This window comes from Mycteria americana, chromosome 12, assembly GCF_035582795.1.
Source record: "Mycteria americana isolate JAX WOST 10 ecotype Jacksonville Zoo and Gardens chromosome 12, USCA_MyAme_1.0, whole genome shotgun sequence".
Taxonomy (NCBI): domain Eukaryota; kingdom Metazoa; phylum Chordata; class Aves; order Ciconiiformes; family Ciconiidae; genus Mycteria; species Mycteria americana.
The window spans coordinates 8,385,060-8,403,416 of NC_134376.1; the positions used below are offsets into that span (position 1 = coordinate 8,385,060).

The following is an 18,357-nucleotide window of genomic DNA, read 5'->3' on the forward strand; positions in this document are numbered from 1 at the left end:
ACAAAATACAATACCATTCATAATTATAGCTTACATCTAAGGATTTTATGCAGTGAATATTTTTGTAGGTACATGCATATACAAAAAAAGAATATCTATGCATATTCTAAAATTTAATATTAGACTCAATAAAGTAGCATTTGAATACAGCAGATGAAAACCAGAAAAAGATAATTTGACTCAAACCTCAGCCTTGTATCAATAAAAAAAATCCACACAGAACAAATTGTTTTTAAAAGATCTGGGCTCCTGAAAAGAAACATTAAATGAGTTCAAGTTCATTCACTGTCCCATACAGACTAAACACATTCCCCAGCTTATTTTTTCTCCCCATCAAGATTTCATTACATTCCATAAACCTAGCTAGCACTTCTATACTGACATGTATTTTACATAATGATTTATAGATAACATACATATTTGCTAACTACAGTAAAAATTGCCCCTACAGCTGTAGATGGGAACCACAGGATTTCACGTTCCTGGAATTGTTCCGATTAGCTTGTCCTTAGGTTTAAGTAGTTCTCCACATTTCCTTGCTCATCCTCAGTATCTCTGGAACACAGTCCTTGCAAGCACAAATGCTCAGTTAATCAAACTGATGGATATTTCTATTTCTTTTTGCAAACTGACGCTATTTGCATTTATATTTGTCATGCACTTGCAGGTGCACACACATGCCCTCAACTGCAGAACAATCAGAGCTTCTCTGCTACGTTCTTCCCAGAAAACCAGTGATGGCCTGGCAACATTGCTTCTCCTACTACTCTTATCCCTCAGTGCTTTATGCTAACAAAGTTATCCATAGCAAAAAAAAAAAAGAAACAAACAAATGAAAAAACCCCAACAGCCCCACAATGGAAAGCAGAAAAACAAGCAGCAGAAATTGTGAAGCAGCCAAAACTATGGAGCCTGAAGCAGCTGATAGTAAATGAAAATAAGCCACATTCAAGATATTTAATCAACTGCTAAGCTCAAAATCAGAAGCTACTTATCAGGGTTAGGGCTTTAGTTTTATTTTTTTAGTCACGTAACATAACTTTATTACTACTATTTACATAAAAAGATCAGAAACTGGGGTGGGGAAAGAAGGTATTGTTCTACCTTGCAGTAAGTTTGGTAACAGCGGCAAGAATTCTTGATATAACAGATCATGACTGCCTCCTCCAATAGATCTGAACAGTGCTCTGAGCAGCAGGAAATAGTTATAGGGCTCTTTGGCAGTCTGTGCAAGTTCCATAGAGCTGTTCACAATCTTGTGCAAATGTGGCTATAAAAAAAATAAAGCTTGAAGATTAATAAAATATCAATTTTATCATTGTACTGTACAAGAGTTTAGCATGAGACAAGTTTTTCAGATCAAAAACCTTCAGCTATTCCAAGTACTCTCAAACCACACTAATTTTATACTGCTGTTGAAAAATCATTACAAAGTAAATCTGTATTTGAATAGTATCAAGAACCCAAGAACCCAAATTAATCTTTAATTAATTAAACTCCGCTTTCATATCAGCCAAATGATCAAGTCTGCTTGCTACTCCAAGCAGTAACCATATTAAAACAAAAAAACCTTCTGCAAACCTGACACAATGAAAAAATATTTGCTAAACAGAACCTAGGGTAGCAGAAATCAGAAGAATCAGAATGACAAAAGAAGACATTTCACATTATTAATTTGCTCCTGATCTAACTTCATCACCCATTCTTAATTTTCATGAATGCTAAAGTTTCACTTTGAAAGCAAACTTTTATAAGTAAAATGGTTACGAAACTGGTGGCCTTTCTAGAGCAGAGGACGTTAACAGTTTGCAGGAATCATTAAAAATAGTTGATAAATACAAGGATTCTCACAGATCAGGGACAAACAGTGACATAATTCTGGATTTTATTAACATCTAAAAGCTTTCTACATTGCTATGCAAATGCTGCAAATAGCCTTCATCATTCAATTAAATTGTCTACCCAAGGCCCACATCATCAATCCTGCTGAAACAAAAAAACGTAACAGAAGCGTGAAACTGTGAAGGTAGTAAATCACACTCTTCAAATTGGATCTCCAGCTTATAAAATCCAAATGACCTTGATTCTGATGACAAACGAGAAGAATTTAAGCATTATTATATGAATATTGCTTCATATTACTTATGAATATTGCTTCATATTACTTTTATCTTTCAAAGAATCTGAAAAATTAGTAGTCCCTACTCTGTTCTACCCAGAAAATTGAACTAATTGTGCTGTAACAAATTGCTACGCACAGAAACCATTATCACACAGTTACTTGTATCAGAAATTTTGTTTATTCTAAAGGTAGAAGGAAGTGAAATGAAGAGAAATTATGAGAGAAGGAGCAGTGTTCAATTAATATCTTAATGTTTTTTCCGGATATAGGCAGCTATTACTTTTATGAGAAAAGCACACTCTTGCTTCAAGCTCAGTATTTCTAAACTCACTGAATAATGAGATTAACTCATCAATATAAACAGATCCCTGGAATACACAGACAACATGTCAATAGAAAAAAATAGCATTCCGTAATTCCTAATTCCTTAAGACTTTTCAAGAGTGCAGAAACATCTAACTGAAGAGGTACACATCATCAAATAGGACATGAACAAACAAGATTCACCAACACACAAAAAAGGCATTCCAGTCTAAGCAAAAGTCTTAAGTCAATATGGAAACAAAGGGGAAAAAATATGCAAGAAGATACGCATCTCCTGACCATGAAGTTACACGGGTTTATGGCAATCCTAATCAGGCCACAAGCACGTACTAGTCATTTATACTCGGAATTAGTACATCACTTTATAGTTTCAAATGTGAAGCAAATATTCACAGAAAGCATCTCTTATAAATAAAGCAATGTACTTGGCATTTGGAAAAAATGGTGATGTGTCACTAATAGTGGTTCAAACATGAAAAGACTATCAAATGTTAGACAGCATAAAACTCTTAAGTTTCTTCAGACATCTGAAGAATGTGTTAAGAGCCAAAACAGATTTTTTTGTTTTTAACACAAACGACCTTTACCTTCAGCATTTGTTCATTTTCAGCTGCAAATAGTGAAACTGAGCCAAAGACTAACTTGAACAGCTTGAGATACAGATTGGAGAGTTCCACATTAGAGCCCATTTCTGGCAGCCGATCCAGAAGATACTCAACCAAAATTGTTGCAAAGAGGGCAGAGGTAGTAGGGTTTGCCAAGAAGGAATTGGCAACAATCTATAAAAGGAAACCATAAAGGAGTTATTGTTGCTGTAATGAAAAGAACAGAGGGATAAATGCACTACCCATTTAAAACTAAAAACTAAGACAAATTTCGTTCCCCATCTCCACTGCTACCCAAGTGATTCAATTTATCCTCAGTGGAAAACAACCATACATATAACTTAAGTATTCAAGTTTAAAGTTTAATTTTAAATGTATATTATAGGACTTGTGTTCTGTAAAACAGTAGATCAGAACATTAACACAACAACTTGAACAAAACAAGAACTCCACTATGTTCACCACTTTCCAAGAATAAAGTCCACTCATATCTTCTAAACTGAAGTGCTCATGTTTGTATTGTATCACTTAGTCTGGAAAGCTTTTGAAAATCCATCTTCACAAAGTATTTTTATAGACTGCTTCAAATCTTGCATGCTAATTTCAACATTATTATTTATAATTCCACTTCAGCATTATGTACTTCAAGGTATAAGCTATCTTCTACAGGCTGTTTATTATCAGTTGAAAAAAGTAAACAAAAACATAATACCTGAAGAGCATAGTTTTTTGAGATTCTCTCCACCATGTAAGGAACAGTAGTCTGAAAGATTTCTTTAAAAGTTAAAGGGTTCATCATTGTGAACACACCAGCAAAATGCTCCAGAACTTCCTTCTCCTCTTTCATTCTGACTGTCTGACAGTTTGCTACTCGAACGTACGTCTGTCCATTTCCTGCTATTTGGACCTATGGCAATTTAGAAAATGCATCTATTGGTTACAGAATTTGAGTAACTTTTTCCCCACTATTCTTAAAGTACCTTTTGAAAAAAACTGACATTTTACAGGTTTCACATGCAAGCCCCATACAATTAGAAGTTGGGCACAAGAACCAATAGTGACAATAAAAATATTAAAATAGAGTGTTTCCAGCACAGATTTCAAAACCATGAAGTCAGGAGTGGAAAAAGACAACAGCAGAAGATATCATAATGTATTTGTAAAGTTACTTCATTCCAAATCATATACATTTACATTTCATCAGTACTTTGTGTAACTACAGAAGATAAGCATAGCCATGTGAATGCTTCAACCGATAGCTAAACCATGTCTTTGAAGAAAAAATTTAATCCACTACATGAAAGACAAGTATTTTTAGTCTGACCTGCCTGCATAAACAATAACAGCTGTTAAGAAAATAATTTGTTCCTTACAAGTGATAAGTACATTGAAATTCATAAAATTTCCCAATAGCTGTAGTCCTGAAATTAAAGACTTAATGAAAATATACTACACATGAAATCGGTCTTTTAGCTGACAAATAAATCCTTATTAAAAGATCTAACACACAGTAACTGTACAAATAAAAGTGTTATGTGTCCAGGTTACATACCTGATAAATATCTAAAGCTTGCATTGCATATTTTACCAGTTTTATATAGATTTGAGTCTCCTTAGGCTGCAACTGCTTATTGGGAATGAATTGTGCTTCTGAAAAAGATAAAGAATAAGACAGTAGTTAACCATTAAAAATATTATTTGCTTTCATGCTAGAGAGTTTTAACTGTAGAATTACAAAAGATAAATGTAATTAAATATTATGCAGTTTTACCACCAGGAGCTTTGCATGATGTTATGCCCCACGTGATTGTCTTGACACCACAGACCAAAGTTTTTACTAAGCTTCGGCAATCTGTGACCTGAAATGTCTGTTTATCTTCTTTTTCTTTCTCCCCTTGTTTCTCAAATACAGGTACTGGTGCAGGGGCAACTGGAGTGGCTGGGGCAGGCGATGGAACAGGAACAGGTGCTGCATTTGCTGCTGTCGGTACTCCAGGTAATGCGGCTTCAGCAGCCCCAAGTTCAGACTGTGGCTTGCATTTTTTAAAAATTACAGAAAGCTGGTATCGTGCTATAGTGTGAAATTTCAGAACAAAAACCTAAGGCACAAAGAGGAAAGCCAAATGAAAGAGCACAGAGGGGGAAGAAAAAAGAAAATAAGTTTCTTCTTCAAAAATCATTCTAAATTTAATAATATTAATACTTCAAGTCAGCATACCGAGATCAATAAAATTTACAACTAAGTATTTCTGAAGTCATTCAAATGACAGCAAACATTTTTAAGTGTAAACAAAGTAGTTTGCTTACTTTTAACAAGTTCCAAAAGTAAAAATATTTGCTGAAAACTAATAAAACCATCAACTAAAAATTGATCTCTCTACAATTCTACTTAATTTAAAATGAAAAGCTATTTGAATTCATTTTTTAAAGTAAGACTTAATATTTCAGTCTATGAATATTTACTATTAAGCGTAGAAAGCTCAGATTTTTCAGATTTATATGTAATGTATGTCAGCTGTATTAAAAGATGTACACATTATAGATTTAAGTATTAGTTTTATGCAGCATATCAGATTTAGAAAGCAATGATCAATCCTGCAGAACAGCAGTCCCCAACATTTCTGCCTCTTGGCTGATACTAAACAGAGGCTATGTTGCACAAAGTTTCAGTTTAAAGTTTTCTGTACATCCCAGATTTTAAAGTCTAGATCTGCTCGGCTTGCTCAGATACCTCACCCTACCACCACAGTTCTGTATGCTCCCTTCTTTCCTATATGTATCTTCTCTGAATTCACATATTACAAATTTTAATTTGATAAACAAATGACCAAACACCTGTGCTACATTACAGCTTCTTTTAAAAGTAGGAAAAAAAAAAAAAAAAAAAAAGTAGTTTATTTGGAAGGCAAACCCTACTAGAAAGCTACTTCAGTTTAAGAAATCTGGAATAAAGGACCCATTACAATGCATAACATCAAGATTTTTCACTTGCACGGTCACTTGTATTTTGTATTTAGGATGAAAACCGTTCCCTAAACTACTGCTACCTTAAGAAAAAAAAAGTTCAGGGGTAATACCAAATAATCTGGAGATTACTAAAATGACTAGATCTCTCCCCTGGTGCATTCAGAACCATGACAGTCTGTCAATGACAGAGTCAAAGAAGGAGCAGATCCACTACATTCAGAATTCCTAGATCTCCCTTTCTAAAACAAGCAGCCATACAGCTTTCTTTGGTTATCTTAAAGTGTTAATACCAGTTTGATTTAGATTTCAAGATGTGCTCTCACATCCCAAAATGAGATTATTAAGACAGTATTTACCCTAGAAGTGTTTTACTCTACAATTGAGTGTATCTTCATGTTGTGGCAGGAGAAACACTAGGCAACATTTTTCCATTAACAACTTGGCTACAACAAGCAAGTAGTGTTTCACTTCTACTACACCATGGATGACAGCTTTTAGGGTGCATCCCTGATTTTTAAAAATAACAAAAAACAATCCCCAAAAAATTCCCCCATATAAAGAAGATCCTTAAAGAAGATCAGCAGGTCTTGAAAGTGCGGACATTTCACATTTTACAGATTGTATTGGGCTATGCCAAGGACCTACAAGATAATCCTCTTTCAGGATTAAAAAAAAAAAAAATACCACACACACACACAAATATAACCAGAAGGCATTAAAAAAAATACCATTCTTACATACCCTTAAGTGGGGAAAAAAGGAGATTACAACTACAATTTAAAAGAAAATTTAAAAAAAAAATAATAACAACAGTTAAGCTACCCCCAGCATCACAGACATTCAATTTCCTGCTTTGAAACCAGTCACTGAATGAATAAGCTGACTTGGCAAAGCATCTCCACTATTCTTGAGATATTATCCCAGTTGCATGGCATTTTAAAAAGCCCTTCTCTGAAGTATTAAAATGAAATGCAGTATGCAGACTGTTTCTACATATTCTCATTTCTGAAGAAAGGAAAAAGTAAAATGTGATCGACAACATACTATAAAATAGGATATTCAACTTATTATCAAATGTTTTAAACAAATCAATACCTCCAGCATTCTCATAAGAATATCTCTACCATTTCCATTCTCCTGTTCACTCTTAGACCGGATACAGTCTACCAAATTTAGCAGAAGCTTGCAAGACATTGTCTGGATACTGCTAGGCAATGACTCATCATCAATGTTCTTGGCAAATAACTGGACAGCAAGGGAGAGATCGTTGAGTGGTAAATGCTGACGGACATGATGCACCAGGTCTGCCAGTGTACTATATGCAAGTGGTCTATCAGTAAAAACAAGAAATGAAGACAACACAGTGAGGACAATTATAATTGTTGTTAATTGGACTTAACCAATAATTACTGCCTGGAGCTATTTCCAAGATTCTAAATTCAAATTTTCTATTTTTACATGCAAATCCAGAGTTTACAACGCTTTTTCAGTTACACAAGAGAATTATAACCTGTATAATCTAACTGAAGATGCATTAATCTGTCCCACAACACTAATGTTACCTCTCTGATCTTTCTTCCCCCATTGCTGAACATCCTCAGCACATATTTTCATCTATACACAGTTAAGAGCAAATTAGCATGTTTTAAGCCACATTTTAAGCAGTGCTGGTAAGCTCTTTCACAACTAATCATTGATGATTCATGATTTCAAAAGTAGTTACGAAACTGATAAATTTTAAAAATCATTTATTTTCAAATACCAGGTTTAAGCACCTAGTAGAATAAATACTCCTAAATCTAATACAGGTTGTAAAGAAGGTACACTTTATACTTAAGCAAGAGGAAATAATTCTCCTAGTTCACATATTTTAATTTGGTCAGCAAAAGCACCTAAAAACTAGTAGACTATTGAAGACACAGAAAGTAAGTATTCTTCCCATTTATTTTTTTCAGTTGCGAATGAATAAATTTTAAGGTTCTTATTGACAAAACAGTTTAAATCTCATTTGGATTTTAAACTGGACACAAGATTTAGGCTGGTTCGTGAAATACTGGGAAGATACTGAGTCGATTTTGCCATGACCCCTGTTTTGGTTGTGGTCTGCAATTCAAAAAGTGAAACAGTTTTCATTCACCCATTTATCTCATTTTCCCTTACACGCACGCTACCATGCTGCACCATCAGAGAGTTAAACAACAACCATTCTTTACATCACCAGAAGCCCTTCCAGTATTAGAATCTAATAAAATCAGTTATTTAAAGCAAAGATTTAGGACCCTATACAGACATTGTTGTAAATATTAATAAAAACCTTGAAAGAAACCAGCCCTGGCCAGGCACTCAGATAGCTATTCCAAACTTTCTCCCATACCTCAGTGTCTCTCGGGCAGTGTATCCAGAGCCAATTAGTATAGATTCATCAAATAGCTTGTCCATACATGGAATAAATTCTATAATTTAAAAAAAAAAAAAAAAAGAGAGAGAGAGAGAAAAAAGAAAAAGCTATACATAATGACTGGCAAAGGAAATAATCAAAATAAGATAGTTAAGCATTAAACCACTTAACTTAGGTATTTAAACCCAAGACAGAAAGTAGTTTTATAATAAAATTCATTCCTGAAGCTTACAAAAGGCAGTGTCATTTACAAGGAAACTTTCAGTTAACCTCTTATGACTATGAATTCCAGTGACACTTGACCCTTGAGTAACATTACAGCACACAGTCAAAGCCACAGCACTGACACAACAAAAACAGATACAGCTGGAAAGAGGAAAAAATGCTTATATTATTTTCAACTTTGTGGAACTTTTTAAATGTAACTAATGAGTTACTGGAAAGGACAAGTTTGGGTAGCACGGTAGAACACAACTCTCTTTTGTCTGGCATTTTATCGTACAAGCTCTACCCCAAAACATAACGAGGAACACGTGCAAACTGGGGTCCAGGGAACAAAAGGAAGATTTCAGCAACAAAATCAAGTGACAAAGCAAGACCAAAGAAGCATTTGCTTTTTAAATATAGAAGTCAACAAGTTTATGGAATTGACTAGGTCACTCCACCCTAAAGGCAGATGATGGAAATGGCTGGAACGGTTAACTGCTCCCACCTCCAAATAATGCAACAAGATAAAACTTATTAACAAATAAGCAAAAAGTCAAATAAAGAGAAAGAGGAGAATCCAGCAACCTTCATTCTCCACAGATTTCCAAACAATATTAAAAGATAAAAATCCAGCATTTTCTGAATAAAATCTGAAATGGACAAGGAATCAGTGAGGTCCAATTAAATGAAAGGGACAATGTGGTAGCTGTCTTTGCTTTTAAGAGAATGTCACATTCTGCAAAAACACAGAGAAAGAAAATGAGCGCATTGGCATTGTTTTTTGAAGGGGGTAGAGATCTGGAAGACTTACAGTGGAAAAAGCAAATAAGGAATGGGAATAAAGATTTTTAGATGCAAAGACAATCCATTATTTTACAAGGCAACCACCACAGCAGTCATGACGTGAGAATAAATTCAGCCATAGCCAACAAATAATACTGCGGAGAAAAAAGCTGAGTAAGAAAGATGGTTGGAAAGGAACTGCCTTTGATCAAACCACTCTGTTTGAAAAAAGGAATTAGATACACTAGTGTTAGCAGAGCAAAGAGATTAAGACACAAATCCTGACAATGAAAAAAAAGCAAAGGAAATGCAAACTGAAAAACAGTAACAAGTTTTTGTGTATTGAAACATTTAACGTTAATATTCCTGTGTTGTGCTATTACTCTTAATGTGAACTAGTAAGAGAAATTAAAGCAAAGAAAGCAATAATAAATTGTTTACCAGACCACTGATTGAACTCTCTCATTGTTAAACTTTGTAGCATAAGAATATTTTACGTTGAAATTAAGAAATGTTCACAATGTTCAGTCCTTAGAATTTCAGGAACACCATATAAACTATTCTAGCTTTTTGAAATGGACATCTCAGTTAAAATTCTCAAAAGAAATGGCTTGATAGGGATGAAAACAGGTAAGTTTCTAAATTAAATTTGAATTCTATCTTCTAAACCAGGTTTTAAAACCTCCATCTAATATTTATGTGCATACCACATTTTGCTGATACGAAATATTCTTAGACAGAGGCCATCCTTACAGTGATACAGTGGAGAGAGCGAGTACAGTTTCACTTCTGCCCTCTCTTTTAGGAATCAGAAACAAAGTTCCACACAGACAAAATGCATCACCGTAAGATATTATGGCATTATTCATCAACTTTCTATCAACACAGAAGACTCAGTTTGAAAGATCATTTCACTGAGGACAATGGCAATACCCACAAACATGAAACACTTCCCTCAACACTCATTTTTCCAAATAAACTGAACTGCACCATCAGAATGACTGAAGCCTTATCTTCTACAAATCTCCGCATACTTTATATCCCAATTCTCCTCTTCCTCACGCTCCTTAATTCCACCTGTGATATTATGTTCCTTCTTCTCCTTGGCATTTCTAGGCATTTCCTCCTCTAGTCCACTTCGGGGCTGCCAAGTAGCCAAGAGCAGGGCTGAAGGGATGAGTTAGCAGCATGTATGCTAAAACGCCAGCCAGCTGACCACGGGCGACGAATTGCTGAGCTTACACTGCTGTTTATTCCTCCAATGGAGACACTAACTGTGGTTTTCTCCGCTACCCAAACACTAAAGTTCACAAAGGATGCAGAACATCATGTCTTTAAGACCTTGCTCCTCTGTTGAATTTTGTGGAAACTGGTCAAGTTCAGAAGTTATTAAGGAGAGGCTGAGAAATGGAGAACAATTAAGCTAATTTCTTTAGAAAAACAGCCAAAGAAACAGCTTTCCATGTAACCACAATACTAAATTCCAGAACTAGGAAACAAGCCATTTTTTTTGGCGAGCTAACAATACCTGTAAGACATCACACTGCCCCATAATTGTTGTTAGCAGAAAGAAAAGAAAGGGGACCATACAGTAAAGATGGAAAGATAGAAGTTAATATTTCACAGAGTACACTCATCCCCAATTTTGCAACTCTGCCAAAACGGAACATATCCACCAAACCTAGTTAATTCAGGCAGACCAAAATTAGCTTTCCTCAGCTAGAGGCAAATGTTATGAGATGAGTCAAACATGATATCAGGTTTTGACAGAACTACTTCCACTCAGGTTAACCGATTAATATTTTGAAGTATTCATACAACTGTAGGCACAATTACAAACCAACACAAATGTTTATCATCAAATGGTAATTACTTGGAACAACAGATATTTGGAAAGCTAGAAAAGCCACTTGTTCAGTATGCCATCTTATTCAGATGATTTTATTTTTTTGAGGAAATAGAAAAAAGGCAAATCAAAAATCACACCCACTACCAAAATAAACAAAAGTATGTAATAGTCCAAAACAAATAGTAAGCAATATGCCTCTTAAATACACAGAAATAGTTCAAATCTTTCCTGTTTATAGATACATTTTTAAAAAGTACTACATACGGCTCCTCAAGTCTGTTGTCAAGATGTGCTTAGCAGCAATCAGAAGCTCCTTCCGGAGGTGTGCTGTTTCAGCTGGACAATTGGAGAGCAACTGCAACATTCCTTTTACCATTTGGTGAGAATATTTAGCCACTAATTCCTATAACAAAAAATAACATGAATACAATTATTATGACATTCTATTTTAAAGCTTTGCTTTACATTTGCAAAATAACATTCAATTACTACTCACTTGTTTCTCTTTAATAAGTCTACTTGTAAAACTAAAATACAATAACCATTCCATAAAAGCTTTGGGCGGGGGGAATAGCACATTTTTACTTCGCATTCACAGGAGGATACTTCCGAAAGGACAACCAAATATAGCCCTATCTTCAGAACTGTTACACAAATAAATGCTCTTCTCTTCCATCCCTGATGCACTGCAGTCATGCTGGTCCCTTGCCTGCCATAAAGTAACTAGAGAGCTGTTGCACTAAGAGTAACAAAGTAACAAAAATGCAACCTACCTGGTAAATTCTTATGATGTAAGCCAAGAAAGACAATGTTTTAATTTGAGCAGCAATAAAATCAGCATACAGTTCCTTGTTATAAAGTTTATGTTGCCTGAAATTAAATTGAACAGTGGTTATAATTTTGTTCCTCCTCTTTAACACCTTCATTCAGAAAATTCACAGAAGTTTCAAATTACATCATCTTGTAGTGAGCTTCTTGCTTCATAAGGGAATAAAATCATCATGGGAGAGCCCATTTTCAACAAGCTCTATGCCATTCAAATTCCCAGCATCTTACGCTCTCAGCAGAAACACACAGCCCTGAGGCAGTCATGCAATTTTCAACTTTCTGCAGAAAGCCAAGCCAATACATTAGCATCAAACATCTGGCTCCATTCCACTAACTGGGGCAAATTTTTTTCCTCCAAGCAATATTCCCTCCTACAGACTTGTCTGTCTCTCTCAAGCTTCAACCACTTATTCAGATCATCTGGGCAGATAGGGAAAGACAGAGATCTTACTACTGCTGCCCTGCTTAGCACTGCTTGCTGCTCCTTAGAAACATCTCTCTCTGAAGCAGGAAAAGCAGCACCCGTACCTGCAACATCGTAAGGCTTCACCTAAGCCATACCTTGGAAGAGCAAAAATATACCACTGGTAGTATGGTAAAGATTAAACAACACCAAGTGTCCTAGCCAACATGGTCTCCATCACATACTATCTGTGGTAATATGGATTTCTGTCAGAAATTCTGTTTTTAAAAATGCCTTATCGAATAATAAATTGGGACATACTGCACAACTTTTATCAGTCACATATAACGGAAATATTCAGATTTGCCAATATCTTCACTTACAAAACTTTGCAGTTTTAAGTCAAATAATCATTGCTACTTTTGAGATTAAAAGCAGTAAGACTAGAAGCAGAAATCACAGGATATAAGACAAAAATATTTCGGGGGATACTGAATGGCAGGTTTAAGTAGTTTATCCCAAATACCATCAAAATACTGTTAAAATGCTCTTACCTTGCTTGAGCAGAAACCTGTATTATAATAGTGTTCATAATCAAGGGCACAAATTCAGCGACTACATTATGAATGTTCAGTTTGTAGAGCTTAAAAAAAAAAAGTATTATTAGAGAAATTTACAAGTCACACTTGCAGTCAACTTATTTGAGAGCTAATCAGAAAAAAATGAAGAAATCTCAGTGGCTTATTTTTAGACCATATTTTAGTCTCAAAAGTACATTACATTCATTTTTACTAGTGTTAGCCAGCAGAAGTTACACAAGCCATTCAGTAACAAAAAGTATTGACGTGCAAAATTCTGGAGTCTACTAACCTGATACATAAGAACAACAATAATAGGTAGCTCAGCCAAGACCTTTAGAGATAAAGATCCTCTGGGAATTATAGAATGCTGAAAGAAAGAATACATGTTTTATAAACAGTTTAATTATTAATTCAAAAAAAGTATTTGAAATACATTTTTAAAGGAACTGCTCATTTTAATAGCACTATATTTAGTGATAATAACATTTTAAAAGAACAAAACCATTTGGTATTATATTAAATAAAAATCCTGTAATTACAGCTGCATAGAAAATATCCAAAAAGTTTCAATCAGCTTCTACAAATAAATCTTGATAAGAAAAACAAGCAAAAAGAAAGCCTATTACCTTTAGCTGCCCTTATGATTTGCGGTACTGTGATACAGACAGTCTCATAGTTAAAGAGTAGTTAGAATACTCACTGTTCTCGTTTCACTATCTTCTCGCTCAGGGTTTACTTTCACCACAATTGTTGTAATCATGCCAACCATTTCAGGAGTAGGAATGGTGTTCTCTGGAATCACCTGAGGATTCTCAAAATACCGATTCTGCAAGAAAAGAGCAGAAGAAAAATATAATAATGCTAGCAATAGTCAAAAGGCCATTTATCTCATCAGAATTCCTCCATACAATTTTTCCCCACAACTTACTGCAGGTGCTTTTTTCTTCTCTGCACATGAGGTTTACAATGCAGTATCTACTAGGACTACACACATACCCTGCAATCTTTCACTCCCACTACATCAAGAAGCAGAAAAGCATCCCCAACCACAGTGGTCCTTTTGCCAAAGAAAAACAGATACTCTGTATCAGTGAGGAAGAGCAGGCAATGACTTCCACAGAGATCAAGCGCATTGAAGAACTCTATCTGCTGGGAAGTACATCACCTCACCCTTCCCTAAAAACAAAAACCCCCAAAACAAAAAAAAACAACCCACAACACACCACAAACCCACACACAAACCCAAAAACAAAACACAACACATTTGGCTACATGGATACATGGACACCACTGCACTCAAGTGATTACTGTGCTAGAAACAAAAAGTTTTCTAAATCAAAATCTAAATTTCTCCACTTGTAGATGTATTTTTGTTAAATATTTTTATTAAAACTATATTTACTTTGTATCACTAGATACAAAAGTAATTATGTTAATATCTTTCAGAGGTAAAATTAAGAAATAAAAACTAGTTTTCTGACCATAGCAAGGGCAATTTAAGAAATAAAAAGCTTACCACTACTTTTGGAAGTTCCTTGTAAATCTGTTTCACAAAGTCCAAAAAATGATGGATCTAGGAAGGAAGCAGTCGGTTTACCATAAAGAAAAAAATTCACAATTTTAGAATCTCTGTATTAACAGTACAATTATGTAAAATCTTTAGTCACCACCAGAGTATATTTTTCATATCTAAAAAGAATCTGAAAGTGTTCTCCTATTTCCTTCTGTTCTGCCAATATTAATTCAAATTGCACTTGGAAAGAATCCAATTTACCTATCATCTCAACATAGTTCCAATATAGTACTATTAGAAATAATTACCATAAACTAACTAAGTCTTCCTAGGAGACAATCAAGGAAAGAAAGCAACAGAATAAAACTGCAAACTTTCAAATACTCTTTCATGAGTCACAGGAGAGAAGCAAGGGGGTGGGAGGAAAGACAATCATAATATTCCTTTTCCAGGATTTTCCCTTTACAAACTAAAAAGGCATCAATTCTCTTCCCTTCTGTGGGAATCTTATTCCTTAGTCTAATCATATTGCCCATAAACACTTAAAGCAAAAACAACTAGGCTTTAACAGTTTGTTTTTTCCCCACAGGTACTAGCACTATGCAATCTTCTTTTAAAAATTACTTTAAGGTAAAAAAAAAAAAAAATTACATATGTCATTACCACAACAGGTCAGCCAACATAAAAGGACAGCAGGAAAAAACAAACAAGCAAACCAACCCACTTGAACAAAATAACAATTCTGCAGAGCATGGCAGCGAGTTCTATACCATTTACAAGATCTATGACTTACTTCTTGAGTGATGGCTGGTCGGAACTGTTTGTGCAATTCAATAATTATTCTTAAGCAAATCAGTACATTTTCTTCATTCTCTGTCTGAAAAAAAGACAATCTTTAGTGAGCCTACTGCTGCAGTCTTCAACTACTCCGTAAGTACTTCAAAACCCTATAAAATTATACTCATCTCAGCAACCTACAAGTGCCCCATTAATATGAACTTGTGTGAGCAAGATGCCTTTCCTTTGATATAACCTTACCTTGCAGCCTTAGAGTATGGCTAAAATTAAATTCACCCCTACTGGAACAAAAAACAGAAGTTTCAACCACCCTATACCATCAGACCTGTTTCTGATGCCCCACAGACAGAGACACACAAGGGGGGCTATTTACACACCAAGACACCTTGACATAGATCAGGTTATTTTCTGTGGGCTTCAAATGACAGTTTTCAATTCCAAATAAGAATCAAAACAAAATCTCTAGAATAAGGGATCTGCACTTATATAAGCCAGAAAACTGCTCATGAATGAAATCTTGTCTAGCATGAGAACAGTTCCTTGCATTTGTAAAATCAAAGTTTCTGAAGGGCAGAAGAGAACATGCAGAAAACCTGTAGATAGTAAGATATCACACTTGTGAAGCCTAAATAGAATAGCCTTCCACTCTTGCTCCAGAAGCACAGCTATTTAAAATCTGACCCCCAGCAATTTTTGGAGATGAAGAAAGAAGAGGAAAATCTTTCTGAAAATCTGAAACCATTTTAAAAGGAAAAAAAAAAATACCTCTAAAAATCTAAACATCACAGACAGGATATTTTTGGTATGAAGACGAAGATGTTCATTTGTTGGTATTCTGTGAATTATTTCAAGCACTAGCTTTCGGAGTTGCTGTAAAAAAAAAAGAAAAGAAAAAAAATAAAGACATGATAGAACTTTTAAAAAGCCCACCAAAACAACAATTGGTTGCAACATGTTTTCAGCTTAATACTTCTGCATGCTTAAAAAGAAAAATAGCTATTTTACTTCGTGCAGGCATATGCTTATATACAAACACGTTTCCTACTACTCACATATGTGAATAAGGCAAATTTAACCAATTTACAGTTGAAAAATGCAAGTCATCAGACTTTTTTTAAGGAACACAAAAGTATTTAATGACATAGATTCAACTTTTGCCTTTCATTCCACAGTAAAGTCAGTAACTGGTAACAGTGTGTCGCTTTTCAGTGAGAAAGCCAATTCTGTTGCACCTAGTTTTTCCTCATTTTTCATAGAAGCACACACAGATTTGCGAAGTTTCTTAAGTAACTTATTTAGAAACTGGACTTTTTCAATTTCTCTCCAAACGACAGATCTATTTTTAACAACAAAGTCTATACATAAATCAGTTCATTGGGTTAATCAAGTACTTCACTGAACGAGTAGTCCGCTGCACACATTGCAAAAAGGTAAGAGATGCTCCACACAGTTTACCTGTGCTGGCTTCTCCTGCAGAAACTGAACTTCTCCATCCTGTAGAAAGGTGAGAAACCTAGGGATGATGTGTTCCAGGAACGTAGAATATTGCGGGGAGGATGTCACATTCTATTTAAGAACAAACGAACAAAAAAACCACACCAAAAAATGGGGAGACAGATGTAATAGACATTACACAGATGATATCAAGTTACATTCGAAGCCTCTATTAAACGTTTTCAGTGACTTTTTAATAGATTCAGCGATTATACATCTGCTGACACACTACAGAGCACTATTAGTGAAACAAACAAGAGTGAACACAAATTAATCCCTTTCCTCCAATCCTACATTGTAATGTGATTTTTTTCTATTTTAACACTGTCACCTCACATAGAGAATAAAATTGGCATAACGTACAGCTATTTTAAATGGGGAAAAAAACCCCACACTACTGTAGATGTTCTTGAACAAGAAAGATCGACAAGCACACTCGCATTTCATTGTTCTAGGATTCCCAAGACTTTTCAGCCACTGTTAATTTGAGATTTTAGTTATTTCTGCATATACGTGTACATGCATACATCACCCAAACTGAACATTACTTTCCACTGTGAAAACGATCTTGCACTACTGTCCACTTGTTGTAAAGCCAGAAGAAATATTAGATGAGCAAGCTTCCTCCATCTACAACTGCTGTATCTGCCTTAAAAAAAAAAAATCTAACTTGGCCACTGTGAGGTTTATTTGGAAAACCAATTGTAGTTTATGTATGCGCTGTTAGGCATTTCTCTGAAGTGTCTGTGACACAAAAGCATACTGGTCTGTTAATAACAGTACAGATAAGAATGCAGCATTCTTTTGAAAAATCTATATAGGTATTTCAGGGGCCTATTCACATTATTCCTTGAATAACATATAAGTTATATAAAGCCACCTGCTTTTATAGATTTCCACTACTATTCTCTACTTTGCAGTAAGATTTCAAAACACGCAACCATAAATCATATTACACCAGGCACTGTGCAAATTTTTTTTTATCTCAAGGGCTTTCAAGAAAATAGATGGATATCATAAGAAGGGCACAAAAACATTTTAAATGCATGTGCCGGTTTTGGCTGGGATAGAGTTAATTTTCTTCACAGTAGCTAGTATGGGGCTATGTTTTGGATTTGCGCTGAAAACAGCGTTGACAATACAGGGATGTTCTAGTTCCTGCTGAGCAGTGCTTACACAGAGTCAAGGCCTTTGCTGCTTCTCACCTCACCCCACCAGTGAATAGGATGTGGGTGCACAAGAAGCTGGGAGGGGACACAGCCAGGAGAGCTGATCCAAACTGACCAAAGGGATATTCCACACCATATGACATCATGCTCAGTATATAAAGCTGAGGAAGAGGAAGGAAGGAGGGGGGGGACAACACACATTTGGAGTGATGGTGTTTGTCTTACCAAGTAACCGTTACGCATGATGGAGCCCTGCTTTCCTGGAGATGGCTGAACGCCTGCCTGCCCATGGGAAGGAGTGAAGGAATTCCTTGTT

The 18,357-nt window shown here is 35.2% G+C and overlaps 1 protein-coding gene across 6 annotated transcripts in view; it reads right to left on the reverse strand.

The window, feature by feature from the left end:
- TRRAP (transformation/transcription domain associated protein) overlaps positions 1-18,357 on the reverse strand; it is a 115,481-nt gene that overhangs the window by 79,003 nt on the left and 18,121 nt on the right. For all 6 annotated transcript variants that reach the window (XM_075515685.1, XM_075515684.1, XM_075515683.1 and 3 more), the window contains 16 exons: positions 16,834-16,944; positions 16,144-16,248; positions 15,374-15,457; positions 14,584-14,640; positions 13,768-13,893; positions 13,357-13,434; positions 13,041-13,129; positions 12,029-12,125; positions 11,520-11,658; positions 8,393-8,471; positions 7,114-7,348; positions 4,823-5,150; positions 4,604-4,701; positions 3,764-3,958; positions 3,034-3,225; positions 1,105-1,270 (listed from right to left, as the gene is read on the reverse strand). In XM_075515685.1, coding sequence (XP_075371800.1) covers positions 1,105-1,270; positions 3,034-3,225; positions 3,764-3,958; positions 4,604-4,701; positions 4,823-5,150; positions 7,114-7,348; positions 8,393-8,471; positions 11,520-11,658; positions 12,029-12,125; positions 13,041-13,129; positions 13,357-13,434; positions 13,768-13,893; positions 14,584-14,640; positions 15,374-15,457; positions 16,144-16,248; positions 16,834-16,944 — 2,179 coding nt within the window. The remainder of the gene's footprint in view (positions 1-1,104; positions 1,271-3,033; positions 3,226-3,763; positions 3,959-4,603; positions 4,702-4,822; positions 5,151-7,113; positions 7,349-8,392; positions 8,472-11,519; positions 11,659-12,028; positions 12,126-13,040; positions 13,130-13,356; positions 13,435-13,767; positions 13,894-14,583; positions 14,641-15,373; positions 15,458-16,143; positions 16,249-16,833; positions 16,945-18,357) is intronic.